General features: G+C 54.9%; 3 protein-coding genes and 1 long non-coding RNA gene across 6 annotated transcripts; 1 reads left to right on the top strand and 3 right to left on the bottom strand.

The window, feature by feature from the left end:
• Positions 1–40: 40 nt before the first annotated feature.
• Positions 41–11458, top strand: CDIP1 (cell death inducing p53 target 1). The gene is given in 7 exon segments (XM_042827628.1): positions 41–108; positions 8124–8222; positions 8469–8567; positions 8888–8949; positions 8951–9032; positions 9261–9522; positions 9957–11458. Coding segments are annotated over 5 exon segments (603 nt in total). The 5' UTR covers positions 41–108; positions 8124–8222; positions 8469–8482; the 3' UTR covers positions 10069–11458.
• Positions 353–4621, bottom strand: LOC122165044. The gene is made up of 3 exons (XR_006170367.1): positions 3944–4621; positions 1087–1687; positions 353–911 (listed from the first exon to the last, which is right to left on the bottom strand). It is a non-coding gene; the product is annotated as an uncharacterized LOC122165044 (long non-coding RNA).
• A 521-nt stretch (positions 11459–11979) lies between the features above and the next one.
• HMOX2 (heme oxygenase 2) lies at positions 11980–19577 on the bottom strand. Of its 3 annotated transcripts, none has more exons than XM_042827627.1 (6): positions 19499–19577; positions 16686–16796; positions 14923–15040; positions 13806–14297; positions 12839–12959; positions 11980–12758 (listed from the first exon to the last, which is right to left on the bottom strand). In XM_042827627.1, exons 2-6 carry the CDS (start codon positions 16766–16768, stop codon positions 12631–12633), a joined length of 942 nt encoding a protein of 313 aa, XP_042683561.1. In that variant the 5' UTR covers positions 16769–16796; positions 19499–19577; the 3' UTR covers positions 11980–12630. The 3 variants fall into 3 exon arrangements, with proteins under 3 accessions (XP_042683561.1, XP_042683559.1, XP_042683560.1); XM_042827625.1 differs by having other exon boundaries at positions 19488–19575; XM_042827626.1 differs by having other exon boundaries at positions 11980–12755; positions 19488–19575.
• A 341-nt stretch (positions 19578–19918) lies between these two features.
• On the bottom strand, positions 19919–24432 carry LOC122165041 (zinc finger protein 501-like). Its single transcript, XM_042827624.1, has 2 exons — positions 24272–24432; positions 19919–21808 (listed from the first exon to the last, which is right to left on the bottom strand). Exons 1-2 carry the CDS (start codon positions 24360–24362, stop codon positions 20619–20621), a joined length of 1281 nt encoding a protein of 426 aa, XP_042683558.1. The 5' UTR covers positions 24363–24432; the 3' UTR covers positions 19919–20618.
• Positions 24433–25787: the final 1355 nt, after the last annotated feature.

The raw sequence follows: 25787 nt of genomic DNA, 5'->3' as shown, positions 1-25787 counted from the left end.
CGCCAGGCCGCGGCTCCGCAGGCCTCTGCCGTGCCCGCCCCGCAGCGCAGCGCCACGCCCCGCAGGTGCTGGCACAGAGCGCCGGGAGCCGTCGGCCCGCTGCGGTAGGTGCGTGTGCGGGGCCGGGAAGGGCAGCGCGCGGGGCGCCGAGAGACGGAAAGCCGGGGCTCCGTGCCGCGGGCAAAGCGGCCTCGGGAGGCGAAGCCGGAGCGGGGCGGGGAGGCCCGGCTGTGCCGGCGGCGCGGGGACGGAAGGGTCGGGCGTGCCGGGGCCCGAAATGTCACCGTGTGGGAGCGAGGGCACGGGCTCGGAAATAGGCGGAACGGAGGCTGTCGTACGGCCCGCCGAGGGCCTGCGGGAAAAGGGGAGCGGGGCCGGAACAGACGGGGAGAGAGAAACGCTGCGGCTGATGGGGACGGTGCAGGCGGCGTCCGTCAGCGCGTTGGCAGCTCCCCGTGAAACGAGAAGAGCCCTTCCTGCTCATGGATGCCGTTGTGCAACAGCGCGCTCCCGTTAGGAAATACTAGCAGGAGGCTCCAGCCACGGGAGCGCACAGACCTCGGTTCTGCCTCCCACGGGGATCGGAGCGGCAGCTGCCACAGCTGTTACGGAGGCGTTCGGCTGCTGGGAGCTGCGGGCCCCTTGTGCTGCTCTCCTCTGGGCTGCCTGAAGGAGCCACGCTCAGGCTGAAGCCTTTCTGGGTCTCTGCGAGCGTGGGTGTGTGAGTACAGGATGACCATAACGCGTCGCTCGTTCGTACTTAGGAACAGAACAACCTCGGGTCACCGTGGGAAGTGCAGGCTGAGAACTTCCCCAAAGGTTTCCCTGGCTGAATGGTGCAGCCACATCCACGTGCCCAGGAGATCTCTGGAGCAGCTAGCAACGTGGCTGCTCTGTTGTCCCTGGGCGCTCTGTGAGGAAGATAGAAAGAGAACAGCCTTATGAATGCCTGCAAGGCTGCACTGTAGTGTGGGCTGGGGCAGAAGGGGGCAAGGCCGTGATGGTGGAGCAGCTCTCCCAGGCATGCCCCGAGCTGGGCTCTGGTGGCTGCATCCACACGGGGCTGGGTCAGGCTGTGCTGAGTACCTATAGTGTGACTGGGACAGGCAGCAGAGAAGGAACTTCTCCTTCAGAGCCGCAGCCCTTCCCAAGACAGAAGGCTGTGCCGAGGTCTTGCTGTGCTCCCTCAACAGGTCCTACACAACTTCAGTCCACCTGAAGTTCAGTTCCTCAGGCACCTGCTCTGACTGGAGCTACTGTTAAGGAGGGAATGTGTCTCTGTCAGTGCCATGTCTCATTTTCTGAGCATATTTTTGGAACTCACCTCCCAGCTGACCACGCTTTGCGCATGCGATGTCATGCAGTGATGCAAAGCACGGTTACTGCTCTCCTCAGGATGGAGCACAACTAGTGGATGCTCTCCTCCAGCTAAAGGTGTTCTGACAGGGTGTGCCCACAGCACCAGTACTGTGCTCTGCAGGTTCTGCATTCTCAAACAATCGCTCCCAGTGCCAGCCTTATCAAAATCACAAGAGGAGGCTGCAGGCTCCCCTGCCCCTTCAATTCAGAATTAGACAAATACTTGCATTTAAGGTGTGTCATTGGTACAGAACTCTTCCAGCTCAAGTGGTTGTGGAAGGAGGCAGGCAGTCTTCTGTAGCTACTCAGATCTAAGGTCTTCTTTTTGCTATAGGTAAGAAGAAAAATGATATTAAGTCTTCCACATCTGTCTGTAGTGCCATTATAAAGCTCAGTTTGTTACAATTGCTTTAATTGGAAGACAATAACTTAGCCTGAAAGAAGCTAAGTCTTCAACAGTCTTTTGGTATAATTTCTGTAGGGCCTGCAGCCAGGCCGTGCATTACTGCTGGTATTACCATAGGATGTGCACGTGCTGAGTGTCTGACAGTGATGAGACAGTTTTTCTACACGAAGACACGTTTACTTTGCACTGGGATAAAATTGATGGCTGCCAGCTGAGAGCAGGAGCAAATAGTATTTAAGCAATGTAAAGATTAAAGTAATAACGAAGGCAGCAGGGCTGAATTTTAATTTCAGGATTTGGGACAGGTTTGCCAGCTTCTAAGTGAAACGTGAAAGGACACAGCAACAAGGAGCTGCTCTCCCAGAGTGACCCCATGCAAAGCTGCTGAGAGCAGGGAGGGCAGGGAACTGGAGAACGGCAGGTGGGTGCTGATAGTATCGCTGCCTGATGTTCTAAGAGGGAACAGTTAATCACACAGTGCTCTTCTTTCTGCCCAGTGCACTGAGGGTAGTAGTTTGTCATGGGAACTGCAGCTGCTCTGCTGATCTTTGTGGAGTTCAGGTTTGTTTTTCACTTCTGGGGTCTGGTTTTACAGCCCTTGTGAAGACAAAGAGCTGCAGCCTGAAGGTGCGATTTGTTCTCCCAAGGATTTCAGAGCAAGGTTTGGGAGTGTGCCACTTTACAAACAGATGTTTGTACCCGTTTTATCTTCAGAAAACATGTGGCACACAACTTCTCCTTGGGACGTGACGTTCACGCTGCTTTCCTGTTGTTCCCCGTTGCTGTTTTCCTGTTGTTCCCTGTATCAGTCCCATGAGCAGCAGCACAGCTTCCACAGGCAGCATCAAATCCATGCATGCTGCACTGTGTGCTTCTCCTCACGTCAAAGGGAACACAATTAACACAGAGGCCATAAAAATCACAGTCCATTTTCTCATCAGTACAGAGGCCGGGGGAGCACCGCTTTTACTTCTGGCACAGAATGCTGACAGAAGCTCTTCTCTGCTGCTGAAGCATTGCTTTCAGCTCATTCACTCCCAGGTGTCTCGTGGCTGTGGTCTGCCTGACATCTGCTGTGTTCTGGGAAAGAAAAGGCTGCCTGGCAGCCTAACAGGCACAGGGCTGCAATGGAGGTGGAACAATATCTTACAGTTTAAGTGTTCAAAGTTATATGCTGAGATGGTGGGCCCTCCACCAAACATCCCCTTTGTGCATGTCCCACACCTGCTTTGATCCCAGTCTCTGCATTGAGGTGGAAGATCTCCACCAGAGGGCCTTTGTTACCTTGCAGCACCAATCTGGTGGACCTTGGGGAGCAAGGGAGATCCAGAGCCTTTTCTTCTTAACATACTCTGAAGCAGCTGATGAGAAAGACACAGCCCCCTCAGTCATTTGGGAGGAGCAGCCAACCAATCGCATTAAAAATAAGCCCTTGGTGCTCAGAAATCCCTCTGTGTCTTCCCAAAGCCCCACAGCTGGAGAGTAGGTGTAATCTTTGAGATTACGGGCGAAGGTTGCTGTACCCAGGAGAATTATTGTACAATCGATTTCATTTAGGTCACAGAACGAAGACTGTCACATGGAAAGATGTCAGGAAAGCTTAACCATAGCCTGAGCTTTCAGGACTGGGTGGGGGAGTCCTGAGTTTTGGTCTCCAGCACAGCTGCTGTCCGTGTTTCCTCCCCCCTTGGCCATGACTCAGCCCTTCCCACAGCTCTGTTTCCTGGTTGCTGGATGGGCTGTTGTTGGCCAGCAGCTCCCAGCTGATAGGAGCAAGGAGACCCTCGTGTTGTTTTGCTGTTTTCTCCTCTCGCTTGTTGTTACACCCTGCTTCCCTCCGATCTTTTCCTTGTTCCTGAATTACTGAATCATCTCAAGTAGCTGATATGGTGTCCCTTATTCAGTTATCTTTGCTGAATAGCTTTGGTCTTACTAAGAGCAATGCTCTTTCTGTTAAGACTTAGACAAGTGGGAAGCAGGCAGAACCAGTATCTATTTTGCCTTGAAAATACAGCTGACTTTAAAAGCAACAGAGGTCCTCTGTGTTTTCCCAAATTTCCAAATTGTTGCCAAAAGAAACATCTGTAGCAGAACAGCAAGATCCCAGGGTGCAGCAAGTGAGGATTCACTCAAAAGCAACAGCATTAGGCACAGAAATAAAGGAAAGAAGCTGCTTACCTTCAGAAAACTTCAGGTAAGCAGGGATCTCCAGAGAGCTACCCTCACCTCCACTGCCAGCCCTTAAATGAGGGGTGGGAAGGGGAGGTTCCTGGCTCCAGCCCCTCTGGTTACTCAATGCATTGCTCGCACCTGAGCTCCCCTGGGCTGGCCCTGCCTTCCCACCAGGTGCTCCATCACTGCTTCAGGCCATGACTTGGCGTTTCTGCTACAAAGTCTCAGACAAAAGCATCAGAGAACTCAAAGCACATGATGCCCTAAGACAGTTGGGTGTGAAACTCTCTAAGGCTCGTGTTAGAGTGTTATAAAGCAGATGTTCTTCAATGTCAACAGTGGATGCATAAGAGTAATCCTGCTATTATGCACAGCTTACACAAAAGATCTTCAGTTTATATGCATTACTTGTGTTACATATGCAGAAGTTTCCCAGAAGCGTGTTACATATTCAGTGATCGATTCCAAGCAGGACCTCCTGTTTCCTTGGTGCAAAGACTCAGCGGAACTTCCTTATCTCCTTGATCCAGACACGGCTCTTTCTGTTATCCAGATAAGAATTGCAGGGCAGGAATATCCACCAACGAACGCTAGCAAGCTTAACTATGTTGCTGTGAGTTGTGCCATGCAGGGGCAGTGTTCTTCTTTAGCATCCCCCCACGTTTTTGGATATGCTGTTTTGTTGTTAAGCCAACCAAGATAAAAGCATTTCTGCGTGAGGAGGCTCTGAGAACTGGCTCTGCTGGATGAAATCAGCCTTCCTGAGGGCACTGCAGCTGGAAAACCCGGTGATGATCCAGCCTTTGCACATAGCTTCAGTCCTGGGGCTTTGGGAAACCCTCTAACCAGCATCTCACAGTAAGGCAGAGGTAATGACAGAGAAGGGCTTTAGAAGAGCTCAGAAGGGAGGCTTGGGGGCGTTGCTGAGCATTAGTGATGCTTTGAAATCAGTGGAAGTGCCTGGGTTTTAAGAGGCCTTCTGCTTTCTGTGTCTGCTGTTGTGGGGTTGATGTGGCTCACATCCCGCACATGCCTCAATGGAGATGGTGCCCAGAGCTGTCCTGGGGAGGTATGAGGCCACTGTCTGTTCTTTCTCCCTTGTCTTCCAAGGGCACACAGCACTGTATGCTCAGCTGCAGACCTCACTGAGCGTGGTAGCTGAGTTACGTCGGATCTGCTTGTGTCTGAGCAGGGCAAGTGCTGTGGCTCTCTGTGTGTCCTGTAGGATTGCTGTGCCTCCCAGCAACCATCAGCAGAAGAGAATGGTGGGGAGCAGCTCTGGCATGAGCAGAGCGATGGGTGCATGGCAGTTCTCCGCATGCCACTGTTGAGCAGCAGGTTTGGGGTGAGGAGTTGGCAAGGGTTCAGATCCTACTCAATCCCAAACCATGCTTCACTGCTGTGGCCTTTAAAAAAGCAGATGACAGTGAGTATTTCTCATGAGTCCTTTGGAAAAACACAAGGTGACTCTGTGCTGCTAAATAGGAGTGTCAGCAGCTCTGCTGGTGCCAGGCAGCACTGCTGGGGGGGGGACAGAAATGCTGGTGTTTCGGAGGCTGCGGCTGGTCCTGCAGTGAGCTCTGGCTGAGGAAACATCAGTACTTGGACATGTGTTGTAGAAGGAAAGTGGGCCTGGAATCATCACTCGTGTATTCAAAGTCATCTCGCTGTGTTGCACAGTCTGCGAGGGAGCTCCAATGGGGTCTGGGCACTGATTGGTCCTGGCTGAAATGTGTCTCTGTCTCCATCCTGTATGACTCTTGTTTCTTCCTCTCAGTTTGTTATTTAATGGGAGCCCCACATCCATTCAGCTCCATTCAGCAGCAGTGTCGTTGCATTCTTTGACTTTCTCTGAAAAAATTCTATAGAATGAGTGAGTAATGAACAAACAGGCTGTTTTGATCGGGGTGCAGCAACATCTGATGCTGCCATGCGAACAGTGTGTGGAGAGCTGTGCTTTGGCCACCCGTAAGGAGCACCGGCTCCTTAGAGGACCAGCACCCAGAGGACCACAGGAGGTGCTCACTGCTGAGCATGACTTGAGGTCACTGTGGCTGTTCAGACCTGAGGGGACAGCAGGATGGCACCAGGATCATGGTTCAGAAACGCCTGCAGGAGCTCTGTGTGCCAAATGCAGCCTGAGCTGCGATGGTGGCTGCTGGCAGACAGTGGGAGAGCAGGAAAGGCTGTTCAGGCTGAGGAGCAGGTGGAGGTAATCTGAGTACAAATAAACCTAGGCTGAAAACCGCAAGGTTTCCCATCCACTGAGTGGATCCAGGCTCTGCTCCTTCAGTTTAGAACTCTGCATTTTTGGCTGGGAGTGCCATCTCCTCTGTCCATCCCCATCCTTTTACTGGTTACCAGCTCCTGTTGGGTCAAACGATCTTGAGCCAGGTCCTCAAAGGACACGTATGGAGTATTTGTGTGATTCCATCAGACCTTCAGCTCAGGTCCCAGTAAACTTAGCCTGAGTTGTCTGTGCAACTTTTCTCCCTCTGGGTGCTCACCTCCAGCTGTGCTGGGATGCAGTGCTGGGAGCGATGTGTGGAGTGAGCTCTGTCTGGCACCAGCCTTGTGCTGGGGAGCCCTGTGCTCCTCATGGAGCTCTTTCTTTACAGTGAGTGGAAATGGGCAGCAATGGGCTTTGTGCTTCTTGCCCTGAGATAAAAGAAAGCGTAGGAGGAATGGCTTCTGAAAGGCTTAGAAGCAGCAGCAGGCTTTCCTTTCCTCCAGGGAAGGGCACATGCAACATCTCGCACTTTATGGATCTCTTTTAATAAGCAGGATGTTGCATTAGGAGTGGCTGAGCACGAGCAGAGCAGCTCTGCGGCCCATAAACATCCTCCCTTCCTCTGACGGCCATCCCTTCGGGCCAGGGGCAGCTGGTGTGGGATGGCAACAACCGGTCCCAAACATCAGCCTGTGCTCTGAGCTGGAGGCAGCAGCTCCTGGTGCCGGGCTCAGAACAAGTGCTGCAGCACAGGGCTGGCACTGCCCCTGGGGCTCATCTCCCTGTGCTTTGTTAGTGGCGTGGGATGGTGGCCAGGGCACGCTGCGAGATGCCGTGCTCTGGGAAGGCAGAGCTGAGCAGTGATGGGGTTTTCCCATGTGCGACAGAGGGAGGTCTGGGCTGCCCCAGTGGGCTGTGCTCCTGCAGGAGCCCCACGCAGGGCAGGAGGGCTGGCTGCCTTCAGAAGAACAAACCTTTTTCTTTACATCCCCAGTGAAGCTAAAAGGGGCACGGCCCAGTTTGTGGCTTTGTAGGTCACGGGAGGAGGAGAGCTCTGCAGCGCTCGGTGCGCTGGGGATGGCTGCTTTGCTCCGCATGGCAGCGCTGTGTGAGCCTCATGCGGGCTGTGTGCCTGCTTTTAAGGAAGAAAACAGAGGAAGATGACTCCCCAGCTGCCCCAGTATTGTGATTGGAAGCAGCGTGTCTGTATTATGATAGTTAATAATGCTGGGCAGAGGTATTTCTCAGTAAATACTGACATCCTGGAGAGATGCAGTGGCTGTTTGGGTTCTGCTCAGCTCCTCAGTGCACCAAGCTGGTCCCCGGGGCAGCAGCAGCACCGGGGCACTGCAGCAGCACAGTCCATGTGCCCCGGCCTGCCGGGAACCATTGCTGGGGGATTTGGATGCTGTGCTCAGCCCCGGGGGGAGCTCCAAGCACTGCCTCCTGGGCACTGACAGCAATGTCACAGTGTCCCTTGCCCGGTGCTTGATGGCAGCCTTCCCGAGCAGAGTGAACAGCCTCTTGGTATGTTTCCCAATTTAGTCACGTCCTACCAGCTGTAACTGAGCCAGAGTAAACAGGAAAATCGGGTTGCTTGATGTCACTGCACTTCCTTGGAGTGCCAGGCCCGCCTCTGGCTCCCATCCCTGCTGGGTCCCCTGCACACAGGGCTGGGGCCTACGCCATGCATGCCGGGTGGTGCAGCAGCCCCAGCACTGCAGGATCTGCAGGGGAATCCCCAGCCCACAGGATGAGAACTGCCCCAGGCTGTGTCCCAGTCTCAGAGCATGCAGGTGGGGCTCTGCGATGGGCTGAGGGCAGAGCAGCTGTGCCAGACACCAATGGGGTGCCCAGAGCTGCTCTCCCATACCAGTACTGGGGAGGGGAGGTAAGGGCATGCAGCCAAGGCAGCTTTGCAGTGCTGTAACCTGCTTGCTTTCTCCTTTTGCACAGGTTTGGTGGGGTAGGACAGTTTCCAGGGTGCACTGCTGAGAACTGGCATTCCTACCTCTGGCAAAACCGCTGAGCTCCTTGCTGCAAGGAAGAGGCCGGGTAAGCTCTCAGCCATTGAGCCTGTGCCACCTCACGCTGCAATTTAGAGCCATCAGGCAGCGTTCCACCCTGGGTTTGTAACCCAGCTCAGGGCCTGCCCAGCTTTGTGGCCAAGGCTTTGTAGGCTTTGTATTGCCCTCTGAGGCTGAGGCTATTGCTGCAGTGCCACCAGGCCTCTCAGTCAGCTCCCAGCCAGCACCCCATAGCTCCCAAGGCAGGCTGTCTGCTAACAGCGCTTCTTTGCAGGGCAGCCCTGAGCCATGTCCAACGACCCTCCACCACCCTATCCTGGAGGCCCCTCAGCACCGCCGATAGAGGAGAAGCACGGCCCACCCCCTGCAACAGGTACTGAGGGTCCCAGCTGCCAGCAGGGTGCCTCTGCTGAGCAGGCAGGAGCAGGGGGAGCTCCGCTTGCTGCATGAATTTGGGCTTCTTGTGGCCCTGGGCGTGCTGCCTTGGGGCAGTGCCTGATGGACACTTCCCTGTGTTCTCTGTCGTGTCCCCACAGTTGCCACAGACCCTCCCTGTGTGCTTTATTCCCCTTCCTCACAGTCCCTCCTTCTCATGCTGTGTCCTCTTTCCCCGCAAGGGCTCCGGATCGCTCAGCCAAACCTCCACTGTCTGCTGCCTCCTGCCGTGGCTGCTCACTCTGTGTTTCCTTTCAGATGGCATCTCCCCAGCCATGGTGCAGCCCCAGGGGGCTCCCATCCCTCCTCCTGAATTTGGACCCCCCCCCGTATGAGCCTCCGCAGCCGGGCTTCGTGCCCCCACACATGCCCACAGAAGGCTCCGGGCCCTACATGCCGCCTGGTGAGTGTGGGGAGGAGCTGCGGGCCAGGGGGTGGTGCTGGGTGAGGGAAGGCAATGAACGGGGGCTGGGCAGGAGGGGGGCTCAGTGCCTGCAGCAAGCAGCCTGCAGTAGGGCTGCCCACACACATAACTGCGGTCGTGGTACGGCAGCAGGGCACGGCCCTTGGAGACATGGCCTCCCTCACCTCACGCAAAGACACATCTGTGCCTGTTTCTGTTTCCCAGCAGGTTATTATCCACCCCCAGGCCCTCACCCTCCCATGGGCTACTACCCTGCCCCAGGCCACTACCCATCTCCCAGCGGCCACACGGCGACGGTGCTCGTCCCTTCAGGGACTGCCACCACAGTGACCGTGCTGCAGGGCGAGATCTTCCAGGGCGCCCCGGTGCAGACAGTGTGTCCCCACTGCCAGCAAGCCATCACCACCAAGATCACCTACGAGATTGGGCTCATGAGCTTCCTGCTGGGCTTCTTCTGCTGCTTTGTGGGGTAGGTGCCGCCAGCAGCCCTACCACGGTGGAGCTTACTGCACATTGCTCCTGGTGGCCCCGATGCCAGTGGCAGTGGCAGAGCTGTTGCACAGCTCACAGCTTTGTGGGCTGGCAGCGTTTGGAGCCCTGAGCTTCTGCTAGCTGTGAGGAAGCTGCGTCCCCAAAGACATTTTGTAAAGCCACCAGCATCAAAGAGGCTGTGTGCAGGAGCCATCTAGCCATGTGCCCAGACCTTGTGGTGCTGCAGGTTGGCAGCAGCAGGGGTTGGATGGATGGGGGGGGGGGCTGCCCTGGCTGGCTCACAGCAGCAAGTTCTCACCCCTTCTCCAGACCCAAGAGCAAACCCCACGCGTGGCCCCTTGCCTGCTTTCCTTCCCCAGCCCACAGCTGGGAGCCAGAACTCACAGCACTCTGCATCTTCCTGTGCTCCAGGTGCGATCTCTGCTGCTGCCTCATCCCCTGTCTGTTCGATGACTTCAAGGATGTGACACACACGTGTCCCAACTGCAAGGCCTATATCTACACGTACAAGCGCATGTGCTAACAGCACCCCGGGAGCCTGAGCCACTGGAATGACACCGGCCCCTCTCCCACTGCCGTCCTAATCCACGCGTGTGCAGCACTCCTTTGCTTACCCTTGGTGGTGTGTATGTGTGTCCCTTCCCTCCCTCTCGCTCCAGGCTGTGACTGCTTCCCCAAGCTCCGCTCCTCGCTGTGAACGGTCAGACTGGGGACGTGGTGTGGATGCACGGGGCTGAGCCCCAGGTGCTGCATGCAGGGCTCCCTCTGACAGCTGCTCTGCAGCACAGAGGAGCAGGGCTGTCCTTTGGCACCTATTGCTCCAGGGCATCAGTACGGCTCCTCTCGCCTGGAGCAAGCTGGGGATGAGCAGCAGCTGCTGGAGTGCCCACCCCTCACTGCAGCCCACTGGACATGGTGGGGTGGGGGAGCATGGATATGCTGCCCCGCTTGCTGTTCTGAGGGGATGGAGGAAGCAAGAGCAGCTGGTAGAGCACAGTGCAGATGCAGCACGGCCACTGCATTCAATTCCAGTCCTTTTAGGAAGTGGCCTGGTGGAGGTTTGGCATTGAGGAGACAAAGCAGTCAGTGCCAGGTTCCACCTGGCTCAGGGCCCTCTCCAGCCAGGTCAGTAGAACCTATAAGCAACGTGTCCCAGGTAGAGGCAAATGGAGCTGCCTTCAAGGCACAGCCAGGGAAAGGGCTGCAGCACAGCACCCTCAACCAGCCCATCCATCCTGGTAGGGAAGCCCCAGTGCCTGGTGTCCGCTGCTGCTCCAGCTGCATGCACCTCCTCCCAGCCCTGCTGCAGGTGTTTCAGGGGAGGAAAGCCCCTGGCTGTTTCTCACCCACCTGGTAAGCTATTAGCAGAAGTGCATCCAGCATGTTGCTACCTGCCCCGGCGCTGTAGAATAGGGGACTTTGTTACCTGACTGCAGCTGGCTCCCAGCTCTGGAGCAGATCCCTACCCACTTGCTGCAGAGCTGCACCCCACCCCAAGCCCAGCAGGGTCTGTGGGCACCACAGCAGCACCCACCCTGCTGTCACCACAGGTGCATCCTGTGGGGTTCCTTGTTGCATGTGGGTGTAGGGGTTTACTTTTAGCTCACTTTACACGGGGCAGAAAGATGGGGGCAGGCAGCAACACAAGCTGCCAGCAGCACTGTGACAGACAAGGGCCGGAGGACCTGAGAGCCAGTCTCAATTTCTGTGGGCACACCTCATGCTGGTTCCCCCTGCTCTCACCTCCTGCAGTCAGGGCAGCAGAGGTGTGCAGCCCCCAGAACTGAGCAGAGGGGCTTCTCAGGGAGCACGTCTGCAAACAGCCTGGCCTGCACAGGCAGCTGCTGTTTGCTCAGAGGTGGAACTGTGACGCTAGTCCCAGTATTTGTACGTAAATAAACATAAGACCCTGAGCTCAGTGTACGTCTTTTCCTTACCCCCCTGCAAGCAAATACGCAGATCTTCCCCAAGTTTGCTAAGTGAGGGTTGTATGAGTGGGAGAACCGTGGCAGCATTAATCACTGGAGGAAGAGCAGTAGTTTCCTACACCAGCTCAGAATGTTAAGGGCGGCATTGGGCCTGGCCCAGGTAGGGAACTTCCATTTGCACAACCCTGGGCTGCACTCCAGGTTTCCCCAGCTCCACCACTCAGGTACCCCTTCTCCAGTCCAACTGCTCACCAATGACAGCACTGGAAGAAGGCAGAGGGGTTCCTGCACTGCCAAATCACCTCCTCACAGGAGCTAGGAAGAACTCAAGAGGCAGCAGTGATAGGGTGGCCTGTAAGGACAGGAGGACCTCTAGATGTGCATGAGTCAAAAAACTAAGCAGGTAAGTCTTCATCCACCCTGCTGCTCCCCACAGATCTCCTCCCCAGCCATCCATATCCCCTGCACGGAACTACACTCTCCTACAGAGGGCCCTCTGGCTTTCCTCAGCTATAGCACAGCAGCTTTTTATTCCAATCAAGGCTTCAGCAAAGATAAATCAATGTTGCACAATATACATTTGACACCTTCATACCAGCAACCCACACATTTGGTCCTGTCCCCTCACCCAGTGAGCTCCATCCAACACGAGTTATGCTTGGTCCCTAGGTCACTCCTTTGAACTAACGGACCCACAGCATAGTCAGAGTATGACAAATGTTTGTTTCTCAGGGTAGGAAACTTGAGTACTCTTCTCTGAGAAGACCGACGACACATTCTTGGGTTGCAGCCCAGGGCAGGAAATTCCCTCCACAGACTGCTCCAGCCAAAGAAAAGCCAAGCACGTGAAGGCTTTGCCACTGCAGGACAAGACATCTCTAGCTTTAAAAGCTGCTCCAGCCAGCATAGAGCAGTGTTGAACGGGAATCTTCACATCCTCTTACCAGATCAGTTCCGTACACTAGTAAGCTAAAGACATTGCATTACAGTGCTTGCATTATTGGTGTGCAAGAAGTCTTGGATAGTCCCCCTGGATTTTTAACCTCTCCCTGCTTTATTTCCCCGCAGTCACTCCACCAGCAGCAAGGGAGGAGTTGGAACAAGGGCAGGGTGTCTCTCCCCTCACCACCACATAGGGCCAGGCGCCAGGCTTGGCATCACATCACATACCACGCTGCAACTCCTGCTGCCACAGCAACACAAGCCGCCAGGATCAGCTGCACGATGGGCTGCTTTGCCAAGGCCACAGCAGTGTGATAGGGACAGCCAGCTGCTGCACTGCCTGCTAGAATAAAGAAAGCATTGTCAGTGCTGCAAGTCCTCTGCCACATTCACGTGGCAGTCCTCGCATCACCCCAAGCCTACCCAGCTTGTCTGCATAGTAAGGGCATTTGCGTACGTCTCCTTTCCCGTCGTGAACTGGAACACCTCCATCCTGGGCTTCTTCCACCAGCGACTGGCCGATCTTGTCCAGTTCATCAAACACCTGCAAGTGGGCACAGCGAGTGTGTGGAGTGAGCAAAGCCAGAGAGCTGCCATACAGACCCATGGAGACATGCACAGAACTGGCAAGAGCTGCTTCTGCCTGCCTCCACCCAGATCCCAAACTCAGCATTCGATACTCATTTCAGAGTGCCTTGCAGGCAGATGTGTGGTTGCAGGCAGCTCTGAGAAGGCACAGCCAATGGCAAAAGCATCAGATTGCCTGCTGCACATGGGAGTACGGGGCAAAGAGCCCTCCCTGCTGCCAGACCCTCTCTGGGTTACTGCTCCCATTTGTGCAGGCCCTTCAAGCTCTGCTGGAGGGCTTCTGTAAGGATCCTGATGAAAGAGCTTGCCATATCCCACCTCGCTGCTGACCAGCTGACACCAGTAACATACTCCAGGCAGAGATTAAGGCTCACATCTGGTAACTAAGCCTACATTTATCTCCTACTGAAGCTCAGATGTGTTTTATGACTGGCAAACACTCTGGGCAGTAACAGGGGCCCACGGGGTTACAAACACTTCTGACCAGCCCACAGGTGAGACTGGATGCACTGCACTCAGGCTGAGTACAGCCATCTCAGAGAGCTCTGTTCCCACCTCTACTTCAAAGCCACACAGTTCATGGGAATCTCGCAGTGAAGCCATCTCAGCTCAGGCTCAAAGGTTCCACTGGGGCGTATGGCATGAATTCCTGCCCAATACCAACCTCATCTCCTTAAAATAGTGAAAGATCTATTCAGACTAGGATCCCAAACAGCAAAGGCAGAATCCCCTTTCCACCAGAATCCCTTCATCTGGTCTCTCATCCAAACCACTGTGTATAAGGGCACAAAGGATTTAGTACCTCCATGTTAAATCTGAAAGCTCTGTTGGCCTCTTCCACGATCCGTTCCTTGCAGTTTTTGTCCAAGTCTAGAGCATTCAGCCTTGCTCTATACAGCTGCTTGAACTTCTGTGCATTGGAAATGTTCTCAAACGTGTAGAACTGGATCCCTTCCTCAGTAATGGGCAACTTGAGGGCCCTCTGGGCTACCTTCTTCAGCACTTGGCCACCTGAGAGGTCCCCCATGTAGCGTGTGTAAGCATGAGCCACCAGCAACTCAGGCTCATGCTGTCCCACATGATGGATTCTGTCCACATATTGCTGAGTAGCATCTGAACACTGTATCTTCTCTTTCCAATCTTCTCCATAGAAATATTTCATGTCTTTGATCAACGCTTCTTTCCGGTGAAGCTCTAGAGGGAAATACAGAGGAGCAAACACTGGGTTGTCCTTATTGCGATCCATTTCCTCTTCCAAAGCACTGTATGTGAAGTAAAGTGCTGTGGTAGCCAGCTGTGGACAAAGCACAGTGAACATAAGTTGCTTGCTCTATTGCACCTTGTGACTACTCCATCCTTTCATGGAACAGGGCTACACAAGGAAACCCCAGGGTGGACACAAGACCTGGAAAGCCTGTACTAGGCACAGGACCAGCTGCATCCTAAAGGTACCATTCACACCAACAGCCAAAGACTGATTGTGCCCCACATCATCTCTTCTGCTCAGAACAGAAGACACTGACCTGAAATCTACAGAAAACAACAACCAGAGCCTGAAATGAGTGCTGTAAGCCCACACGGCTTTTGATCCATAAGCACACAGCTTTTGCCATTGGTACATGTGCTGCAGCTGCCCTGAGCAGCCAGAAACACAGCACTTCCACCTAAGTGAAACTGTTCTGGGCCAGTATGCTCCTCACCATCCCAAGTTCCAGCACTAAGACACACTGAGCAGCACAGGGCCCTCCAGTAGTGGTCACCATTCAGCCATGCCACCTAGAAACCAGTTCCACCCCACCCCTCACCCCCAATCTACCCCCTACACATGGGCCTGTTGTGTTCTGCCTCAGCAAGTCCCCAGCTGTAGTCATCAAGTACAACAAAGAGTTTCTCTGCCAAGGCAGCAGAGCCACACTCACCTTGAAGAGCTCCTTCTTGATCCGTCCTTTCAGGAAGTCTTTGACAAACTGAGTATTCTCTGCACGGTCGTGGGACTCCTTAGTCCCCTCCTTCAGCAGCTCTGAAAGGTCAGTCGGGCTGCAGGCAAGCAGGGAGAGCTCCTTTCACTCCACTCCCACATACAGTCATGAGTTTGTCCTTGCTGAGTTTGGAGGGACCCTGCAGCCTCACCATCCCAGGCCTCATCTGGTGCAGGTTCAGAGCAGGGATCCCTCGGTCCAGCCCTGCTGGCTGCAACCAGCATCACCCCCAGGAAATGTCAGGGTGACAGCAGTCAGGGCTCCCACCTGAGCCAGACTTCACCCGGGAGCCCTGGTGCTGAGCCGGGGCTCCAGGATGCTGGAGAAATTGTGAAGGATTCTCAATTCCTTGCACTGGTGCTTTCACTTCCAACCCTGAGCCACAACAACACTAAAGGAGACCCTGAGCGTATCAAGAGCAACTACCAGGACAGGATAAAGAGCAGCAGGGCCTTGCTTCTATACTTCTTGGTCTCTTTGCAGAAGACAGCCTTGAGTAGGAGCAGATGGACACACACAGGCAGAACTTGAACTTTTCTGACTGGGGCACCAAGGGTACTGCATTAATCATCACAGAAAGGACTTTAAAGATCATCCAGCTCCAACCCCCTGCTGTGTGCAGGTCGCCAACCAGCAGACCAGGCTGCCCAGATCCACATCCAACCTGGCCTTGAATGCCTCCAGGGATGGGGCATCCACAACCTCTCTGAGCAAACACTGGAGAAAAGATGAGAACCCACTGACAAAACAGGGCAGGAACACTCTTAAAAACAAGAGGTATTCATTCTGAAATATGCTGGTTTTGCATGTTTCCACAAGCTCTCCTTCTAAAAAACTGACGATCTTGGATCACAGCCACTGCACGTACCTGGAACTCAGTACAGTTATCAACACCTACACCCACAAAATGATGCCACGGTGCACCTTACCCTGTTTTTATGGCTGGTTTGCTACAGACAGCACGTTTACGTTAGCTGTAAAAAAGACATTTTGAACGCTCCGTACTGATGCAAGTAACAGGCTAGACAAGACTTGAACACAACAGGAGAGCCAGGGAGCATTAACCTCTCATGAAGCTGAGCCCATCAAGTCAAAGAGCAATCAATCAGCTCACTTCAGTATTCTGGAACCACCCTACTCACCCTTCTCATTTTCATATGAGGAAGATTTTCCTTTTAAAGCACAATTTAGAATGCTTTGAGCGCAGCTATTTGTTGTTCGGAGGGATAACCAAACAGTTTTGTGTACTTTGAAGTTCTGTAGAACTTGCTCTGTGTCAGAGGGAAGTTCTTTACAGAGAAAGTGGTGAGGTGCTGGAACAGCTGCCCAGAGAGGCTGTGGATGCCTCATCCATCCCTGGAGGTGTTCAGGACCAGGTTGGATGGGGCCCTGGGCTGGTATTGAATGTGGAGGTTGGTGGTCCTGCACGTGGCAGGGGGTTGGAGCTTGGTTATCCTTGAGGTCCCTTCCAACTCTGGCCACTCTGTGATACATCACCCTACAAGAACAGCCTTTGCATTTGTTCCTACTCTGTAGGAATGTTCACCTCCAACTGCAGGGCAGCCTCAGTCCTGGCTGGACTAGTTTTCAGCTAGAGAAGACTACAGATGAGCAAGGAGATCACTGAACTTGAGTTTGATGTGCCCTGCCTTACCCAAACCCAGCTCTGTGCCACATTACCAGACAAGGCCAGCAGCACTCACCTGACGTTGTCGTCTTCCATTTCCTCATAGCGTAAGCTTTCCCCTTCGTCTCCTCCTTCTGAGTTCTCCATAACTGATGGCATTGCTGGTCTGTTCTGGAGATCAGAGACACTGAAAGGCAAAATTAGAGAGGGATTTTAGAGGGAAGCTGCCTTAACAAAAGCAATAACGGGGAGGAAACATGGAGCAGTCCAACAGGGAGCCTTGCAGCTGCACCACCACGCAGGGTGGTGAGGAGCAGCCACCAGACGTTTTCACAAGAGCCTTCCCTGCAACAGAGCAGATTAAGTTCCAAAGCAGAGGTAGATTTTCTTTCTCATGTGATGTAGCAGCATGCACAAGAAGTACCCAGAGCCAGGAGCAAGACACTTGGTTTATACCAGCTGAACACTCTGGCTTGGCCATAAATCCAGGCATCCCATTTATAAAATGGAGCTGTAATCAGCTTTGTGCTGATTACTCCCCCAAATTACAGGCAGCCTCGCCAAATGAGCAAGGAGCTGAGCTTCCTGCTGGCTCTTCAGCAAACCAAGGCTGTAAGGGAGTCAGCCCATCTCCCAGCACTGAGTTCAGGCCTCCCTGGTGGGCTGCATCTGGGGACAGGAGGAGAGCAGACCAGATAAACAGATGAGAACAGGCCAAGCAAGCTCACAGAGCCTGAGCTGGCAGAACAGTCGGTGGCTCCACTCTCACGAGATGCAAACACAAACCATGCTAGTTACCAATTAACTGCCCTCCAGTTCCTCACCTACTTCTAACCTTCTCAGGTGCCCTGGACACCCTGCAGAGCTCTGTCCCGCAGAGCAGCTGGGGCTGATGGCACATCCCCAGGTGTGCTACAGCACAGCACACAGCTGGGGCACATTACCAGGGTGAGATTTCCACCTGTGCTCAGACAGCTCTCCTTCCACCCTGACAGCCTGGCTCAGGTGGCAGCACAGATGAGGACCATGCAGGACCAAAATGCACTGCTCTGTGACATGAGTTAGCCCCGTGCAGCAGGAAAAGTAATGTGAGTTAAGAGTCCTACAGCCCCACTATCTTCCTACCCTTGGAAGGAGTTAGCGTGTAAAAATTCATTTAAGGACCAAGTGCTCTCAGACTTGCGCCTCCCAAGCCTTTTTTGGAGAAGCTCAGCTTGTCATGTTCATCTCCATAACAAAACAGCAATGAAGCCAGTCCTTCTAGCATGCTCTGAAGACAGTATGCCTACAGGAAAATAAGGCAGTTTAATTTTTCCCTATACAGTCTCTAGTACAGACACCTCCCTGATGAGCCATGAATCAGGGACAAGGCAGCACCAATCCAATGCGCATCTTCTGCGGTACGATGACACTGTAGGAGAACTCAGAGGAGAGGAAAATAAAAACATTTTAACTCTCCCGTCACTACAAACCCTCAGCAACTGAAATCCCACAGCACAGTCACTGGTCAAAGCAACGGCGTCCTGGAGCACTCCACTCCTCTGAAAGAGGCAGTGTCCTACACATGCAGAGGGAGCTCCCAGCAGCTGCCTGCTGGTGCTTCAGGGGTTGGAGTATTGCTTCATTTGCTCTGAGGCTCCTGGCTGACATTCAGAGTAAACACAGTCCCCAACAGCCTGCCTGGGAGGGATCCAGCAGCCACAGGACAGCAGGGCTGGAGAAGATTTGGTACAGAACAGCTCAGCACTCCACATATTTCTTTTCCAATAACACAGCACTCAGTCCCTTCTGTAAAATATCCTCACCTAGCCAGCAGTTTGCTTTCCCCTACGCACGATTGCACAGCAAGCTTCACACTCAACATGCATGGCTGTTGTTTTCAGATATTCAACGTGAATAATTCTATGCCTTCTGAAGGAATTCGAGAGACACCGCTGCAGTAAGAAGCAAGACTGGAAGTGCTGGCTTTGCTTGGGCACTCTCATCTGTTCAGTAGCTGACAGAACAACCACTCAATACAGAGCTCGTCTCTGCGATTCAACCAGCACACGGCTCCGAATGCACACGGCTAAGATCCTCGCTTTAAAGCAGCAGAGCACGACTGCACCTACCCAAACATCACTGAAGGTGGGGTGAGGGACGAGATAGACCCCAAAACTCCAGGCCTGAGGTCATGACTAAAGAACTTGGGGCAGCTTCACCCCTCCTCCTCCTGCTGAGGAGGTCAGCTGGAAACAGAGACCCACGGAACAAACAGCTGCATTACCGGATCCCACCCGGATTTAAGGCTCCACCTGGAGCTGGGTCGTACAACGAGCTTAAGCAAACACCACTTCTGCCTCCCAGAGCCGCAGTCCAGCAGATCAGCGCAGCGATTGAGGGAGGAAGCACCTATTGAGACCATAGGTCACCCGTCCAGCCCTGCCCTTCAGTAGGCAGCCCTCGCACCAGCAGACCCGCAGGGGTTACGTTCCGGTAGGGCAGCGCAGCGTCACACGCAGATAGAAGAGCCTTCCCTCCGGGAGAGCCCGGGACACCGCAGGCTGGAGCAGCAGCGCTTCGGGCCGATGGACGAAACGCAGCAGCGTACGAACGCGGTGAGGCCCGAACGAGGCGCCCGTCTCACCCAACGGCACAACGGCAGCAGCGCCTCCGAAGCCGCACGGACCGCTCCCTCGAGGCGGCTCCCCGCTCCCCACACCGCAGCCCGGTCCGCGGGCCCGGTGTCCACCCGGACAGCGTTAGGAAGGGGCCGGCAAACACCGCGAGCGCCCCTGGGCACCGAGGCCTCAGCCCGGCCGTGCCCCAGATCGCTGTACCTCAGCGCGGCCCCGGCCCGGCCGCGTTGCCACGGGGCCGCGTTGCCACAGAGACGCACCACGCACTCACCCGCCGCCTCCCGCTCGCGCCGTGCCCCGCGGCGCAAGACAAAGGGCCGGTGTTGCCGGCCCGCATTTACCTCGCGGGAGAGAGCTGTGATTGGAGGAGGTGGCTTACGTCACTGAGGGGGCTCGCGCTTCCGCTCTGCCCCGCCTCGTCGACAGCCAATGGGAACACCGGACGTCACGGCAAGCCCCGCCCACGGTCTGACGTTGCGCAGGCGCGAACGGCGGCGCGCCCTCCGACCCGCGCGGCCGATCGGCTGAGCACGTGACCGCACGTCGCCGGGTTCGCGTCCGGAGCTGATCGGGCTGCTCCGCTCCGAGATGAAACGTAAGCGAGGATGGCAGGAGCAAAGCCGAGGCTAGGCGACGGGGGCTAAAGATGCACGGTGAAAATGCTTTTTAATCAAGGGTTTTATTTACAAGTTTTAGAAATAATTAAACCTCATTAACGTACGATTTAATGCTTATTCACATTCGGAAAGAGCGCTCAACTGTCACATCTTCAAAGCTGAAAGTCTGGGATGCCCTCAGGGAGCGCCGTGCGGCTGCTCCGCCCACAGCCCTGCGAGGGGGCAGCCCCAAAAGGAGCCCCAACGCAGCCGCAGGCTACGGACGGACAGACGGACACCTCAGACCGACTGCTCTGTGACCCCGCACACCGTCAGACAGCCATGGGTGGCAGCGGCACGGGGCTTTGGGTTTCTCCATGCTATGGGCACAGCCCTCAATCTGGAGAACGTCGATCAGAACCACGGAAGAAAGCAGCTTTTCTTCACCCAAATCAGAGCTTTGCAGGCTCTGAGATCCCTCCCTCTGTCAGCTCTCCAAGGAGAGGAGAGGCAGCGTATTTCCCTTCCTCTAAAACACCCCGCTGATGATATTCTGCCCTTCTCAAATGACTTCTTCCTCTGCTAAGAGCTATCCCACCTCCTTCCCCCACCTCCAGCTCAGCTCTTTGCAACCTTCCTCCATCCCTACCTTTCAGGATTTGTTCTCTTAAAAAGAAATTGCTTTCACCCCCGACAAGCAGCACACTCAATAGTGCAAGGAGAGAGAGACGCTGGGCTCTGCTCCCAGGGATGGCAGCGAGCATCGGGCCAAACCACCGCATGCCCTCTGTCCTCCTAGGGCTCCCCTCCCCGGTGGATCTGCCGGTGCCGGAGCAGCGCGGAGCTGACGGTGAAGCCCTTCCCGCAGTCAGCACAGCTGTAGGGCCGCTCCCCGCTGTGGATGCGGCGGTGCTGGATGAGGTGGGCGCTCTGCCGAAAGCTGTCCCCGCAGTCGGAGCAGGCGTAGGGCCTCTCCCCGGTGTGGACCCTGTGGTGACGGAGCAGGGCCGACCTCCACAAGAAGCTCTTCCCGCACTCGGCGCACTCGAACGGCCGCTCCCCGGTGTGGAAGCGGCGGTGCTGGATGAGGTGGGAGCTCACCGTGAAGCTCTTCCCGCACTCGGTGCAGCCGTAAGGGCGCTCGCCCAGGTGGAACCGCCGGTGCTGGATAAGGGCAGAACTCACCGTGAAGCTCTTCCCGCACTCGGAGCACTCGTAGGGTTTCTCCCCGCTGTGGACCCGCTGGTGCTTCATGAGCTCGGAGCTCTGGCTGAAGCTCTTCCCGCACTCCACACACTTGTAGGGTTTCTCCCCGGTGTGGACCCGCTGGTGCCGTGTGAGGGCTGAGCTCACGCTGAAGCTCTTCCCGCAGTCGCTGCACTCATAGGGTTTCTCCCCAGTGTGCACCCGTTGGTGCTGGACAAGCTGGGAGTTCCCAGAGAAGCATTTCCCACACTCTGTGCATTTGTAGGGCTTCTCCCCCGTGTGTGTTACCTGGTGGCGGATCAGTTTGGAGCTCATGCTGAAGCTCTTCCCACACTCGGCACAGGCGTAGGGCCGCTCCCCAGTGTGGGTCCTCTGGTGCTGGATGAGGTGTGACCGCTGCCTGAAGCTCTCCCCGCAGTCGGTGCAGGCGAAGGGTTTCTCTCCAGTGTGGATTCTCCGATGCTGGATGAGGTTGGAGCTCACCCGGAAGCTCTTCCCGCAGTCCCCACATATTGTCAGTCTCGCCGCAGCAGGATTTCTCTGCTGGATGATATCTGGCAGCCTCCTGAAGCTCTTTCCACGTACCATCACCCGGCTGTGCCTCTTCCCCAGGGGAGGTTTCTGAGCCCTTTCTGACCTGTGTATGTGAACCGAGTCCTGTTCAGGACTGTGAGAACTCTTCTCCTTGGGTAGTGCTGACACTAAACCCTCAGGCTTTGCTGGCCCAGGAATGCCCCAGTGGGGAGTCTCCTCTTTCTTGCTCTCAATCCCATCCTCAGCTGTAAGAAAACGAGAATCCAGAGAGGTGTCACATGCAAGAAAGAAGCCTTGGACAAAGGAAATCAAAAGGCCCAAATTCTAAAAATTCAGCAGCTTGAATTTAAGGTTAAAACTTTCTGATAACTCCTTCCCACCTACTCAGAGGATTTTGCAGTGTTCACAGCATCAGGAACAAACTCTGGAAATTACCCAGGGCTTACTGGCACACTGCAGGTACAAGTTTAGTGCTCAAATGGAAAAGATAGCTGCTATTCTGGGATATGATATCTAAAAATATTAGAAATTGAACAGGCAGAGAAAGGCCATAAAGAACTATCTTGTGCAGCAGGCACAGGCAAATACCTGCCCTCTTATGCACAAAGTCTTGGAGAACCACCACTGACAGAAATGTATGCCACACAGACTCAAGGTCACTTGAAAGCCTTTCCAGGCGAAGGAGCCTGCATGGATTTCTAGGGCATTTATGCAGAGCAGTGACTGCTTCCAGCTCACTACTGAAGTGTGGTTTGATGAGCATCCTAAGAGGATCAAAAACCTGAATCCCCAACAGTGCTGTGGGCTTTGTGAGCTTATACCTTAAAGTGGCAGGACAGAAGGTGTGAACGCTTAGGGAGAAACGGCAACACGGATTATCACAGAACAGCTTAGGTTAGAGGGGACCTTAAAGATCATGCAGTTCCACCCCCTGCCACGGGCTGGCTGCCAACCACTAGATCAGGCTGCCCAGGATCCCGCCCCGAATGCCTCCAGGGATGGATGTATCATCACATAGGTCAACCAGGCCAATAGATTTCCATGTGATCTCCTTACACGGACTTCCAGGGATGACTTGCTGCTGACTATACAGAAAACTCAAAATATGGAAGGGGCTGAGAAGTAAAGCTGCAGAAACAGAGACCTCCAGATTGTTTTCCAAAGTGGGACAGATTTGACTGCTATTTCCTGACACTCTGAAAACTCTTGTGAAATAAACTGGCAGCTTATCGGCCATGTGGGATTAATGCACAAACCACAGATGCTTCCCGTGGTCTGGCAGAGCTGTGATAAGGAACTGTGTGCCTTGGAAGAGGAGTCAGTACTGAGTTGTAAGCAGGCAATTAAGGAAGGAGAGTCTACGATTTTTAACCTAACCAATATATGTACCTCTTTAATCTCTCTCTTTCTAGTCAGCGTATAAAACATCACAATATGATTTCACAGAGAACTCCTAAGTGGCTTTTCATAGCAATTTGGTGTGGTTCTCTCATGGTTTTCATTAATGTAATCCCCTGAAAGAAACAGAAACGGGAACATTGCTGTTCACCACGAAGGCACTTCCATCTGACTGCAGTTACATCCATCCAGGCCTGAAAGAAAAGTGAACGATATCCAAAGACAGGTTAGAAGGATGACATTTTTGGCAGGCCAGGATGAAACTCTTGACCTCTCCATCAGACTTAGTTGGAGAATATCAGAAGTTTTAAGCTTCCTATCACAGTGACTACTGGTATGGCTCCAGCTCTCCATCATGAAACTTCCATGACCATTTTTGTTTGATGCCTGACCTATCTGACATCTTCACTGGCACCCAGGACAAGCTGTTTGTAAAAGGTTTAATCAACATCATGATGAGCGGAAGTCACTGGAAGGATTTTAAGTGGAAGAATGGCAGAGCATTTGCGGAGGTGTCACTCTATACTGATTCCCTTCTCTGGCATCATCCGTTTCTGGCCAGTCCTGGGATCCCTAAGACGTGGCTTAGACTTGGGTCTAACCCAGCAGGGCTTGCTCATGGAACTTCCCAACACAGCTGGACTCCTGGCTGCTGTACCTCATTGTCAGGTGGCTGGATGTGATGGCAGAGGGAGGCCTTGAGGCAACATCCAGGGAGCGGGAAGCCCAGCAGACATTCCAAGCAAATAAACAAAAGCTGGAATAAGAGATTTAGTGGCAGATGACCAAGGAAGGCATACTGGGGAAGGGCCAGCACAGCCTTTGGAAACAGGAGTCTCACCTTATGAACTACAGAGCTCTTCAGAGACATCATCCATTTTACAGAAGGGAGATGTGTCTAAAAGCATTCCTGAACATTTGTTCTTCACATGAACTGAATAAGACAAGAAGTTGCTACGCAAAGAGGGACCCGAAATAATGTGGTGATGGAGAGAAAGGGGAAAGCGGGAAGATTTGCTGGAGATTCCACGCCATTCAGGGCCAAAGAGATGAATGCTGACTGCGAGGATCAACTGTGGCAGCACCTCAAGGCACTGACCAGCTGGGTGACGGGTAATGACAGGTAAACAGAGAGCTGCGGGAGGCGGGGAAAGCCTCTGCACCTTGTGCTGCCTGGGCTGATCTCAGTGCGTGCTGGCACAGCAAACAAAGGAGGTCCATACCGGACAAAGCACGTAGAGATGCACCACGGCCTGCTCCTCCACCCACCGACAGCCCAGGTTGGTGCAGGCAAAGCCGGACCGCCTTACCTGGGCAGGAGCCGCGCAGACCCGCCCGCCCTTCGCAGGCACGCAGACGGGAGAACCACCGCTCCGCCTTGGGGTCCGCGTGGGAGATCATGTCCGTCCCCGAGGTCCTGCAAGCGGGCAGGGAGGCCGGCCCGGCTCCGTCCGGTAACGGGGAGCTACAACAGCGGGTCCTACCGACGCGACCGCCTCGGCCACGGCGTCCTCAGCCCCGCGGGGGGCCTCGGGGGCCGCGGCGCTGCGGGACGAACCCGCGCGCGGCACCGCGAGCGGCGCGGCACAGCCGGCGTGCCGGTGTCACGTGACGGCGGCGGCCAATGGCGCGCGGGGCTTTCGCCTCCGAGGGCGGCGGGAAATGGCGGCGGTCGCTGCTCGCCGGGCGGTGCGCGGGGCCGCTCCTGCCCGCGAAGCTGACGCGAGAGAGAACCGCCATCTGAGGTCACAGCTTTTCCCGCCGCCCTCACGGCCCGGCGCCCACGGTCCCCGCGCAGACACTCCCCGAACGCACAGGAAGCCCGGCTGCCGGGAAGGCTCCCGCCACAAACGGCGGAGCTCTGCTCCTCACACCGACCGAGATCTGCGCCGTGAAGCGCGGGGCACCGCGTGCGTGCCTCCGCTTTGGCTCAGCTTACAGCGAGCCGCGGAAGCAGCAAAGAAACCGAGCAGGAGATACCCGGTAATAGGGATCGAGCACGGGAGAGGAGAAAGGAGTTAGCAGCAATTTGCTCCGAAGTTTGCTCCGTAACACTGAGCGCAGCCGCGTGCGTGCGAAGGCAGCCCTGCCCGAAGTCACGTGGCAGCAGCTTGGCTTTGGTCGCTGCCAACCCGCAGGGCGGCACAGCTGAGCGATGCCCAGGACGTGGAAGCAGGCACTGCAGCACGGCCCTTGTCTGGGCTCTGGGGACCGAGGAGCTTCCCCCCGCGGGTAGCTAACGCTGTTCTGCCACAACACTTGCTGTCCGTGAAGGCAATTCTTCGCACACCCGGCAGCAATCACTTTGGCACAGCCGAGACGCATCTGGTTCCCGGCTTTCCTCACCTATCAGTATTAGCAGTGTCGGAGCCCAGCGAGGCTCTCCCAGGACGGCCAGCCCACACATCTCCCCAGAACAAAGCTGTTCTGTATTTCTCCAGCCAAGGACAATCTCTTTCAATAGCAGAAGGTGTGTAAGTCAAGCTCCCAGCACGATATCCCCAGTCTCACAGATGGCCTCTGTTTCAAAGCTCGCCCTGGCGTTCAGTCAGCCCCTTTGGGTTTACATTTCTCCTCCTGGCTCCGGTGTCAGCACGTTGGTGTGCACAGGAGAAATCACACCCAGAGGGAGACGTTAGCTGCAGCAAAAGCTGTTCGAGGCGTGCTGTTCATGTCCCTCTGCCACCTCTGCAGCTCGTGCTGGCTGGTCTTACAGGTGAGAAGAGGGCAAGTCCAAGAAGGTGCAGGGCTCCCCTAAACTGCAGTTGGGAACATACAAAGTATCCACATTCTGTTAATGCCTCACCTGGGTCCAGAGGCTTTGGA

This window comes from Centrocercus urophasianus, unplaced genomic scaffold, assembly GCF_019232065.1.
Source record: "Centrocercus urophasianus isolate 14NV4802_14NV808 unplaced genomic scaffold, USGS_Curo_1.0 seq_29, whole genome shotgun sequence".
NCBI classification, from domain to species: domain Eukaryota; kingdom Metazoa; phylum Chordata; class Aves; order Galliformes; family Phasianidae; genus Centrocercus; species Centrocercus urophasianus.
Note: the sequence above shows the minus strand (reverse complement) of the source record. Positions and strands in the feature narration are given on the sequence as shown.

Excerpts from the sequence above, each read along its gene's own strand:
- HMOX2 (XM_042827625.1), bottom strand. The coding sequence starts at position 19,564 with ATGCGGGCCGGCAACACCGGCCCTTTGTCTTGCGCCGCGGGGCACGGC. Across the intron at positions 16,797-19,487 it reads AGGCGGCGGGTGAGTGCGTG|TGTCTCTGATCTCCAGAACA; the intron begins GTGCGTCTCTGT and ends TTTGCCTTTCAG. Across the intron at positions 15,041-16,685 it reads ATGGAAGACGACAACGTCAG|CCCGACTGACCTTTCAGAGC; the intron begins GTGAGTGCTGCT and ends GCTTGCCTGCAG.
- LOC122165041 (XM_042827624.1), bottom strand. The coding sequence starts at position 24,362 with ATGATCTCCCACGCGGACCCCAAGGCGGAGCGGTGGTTCTCCCGTCTG. Across the intron at positions 21,809-24,271 it reads TCTGCGCGGCTCCTGCCCAG|CTGAGGATGGGATTGAGAGC; the intron begins GTAAGGCGGTCC and ends GTTTTCTTACAG.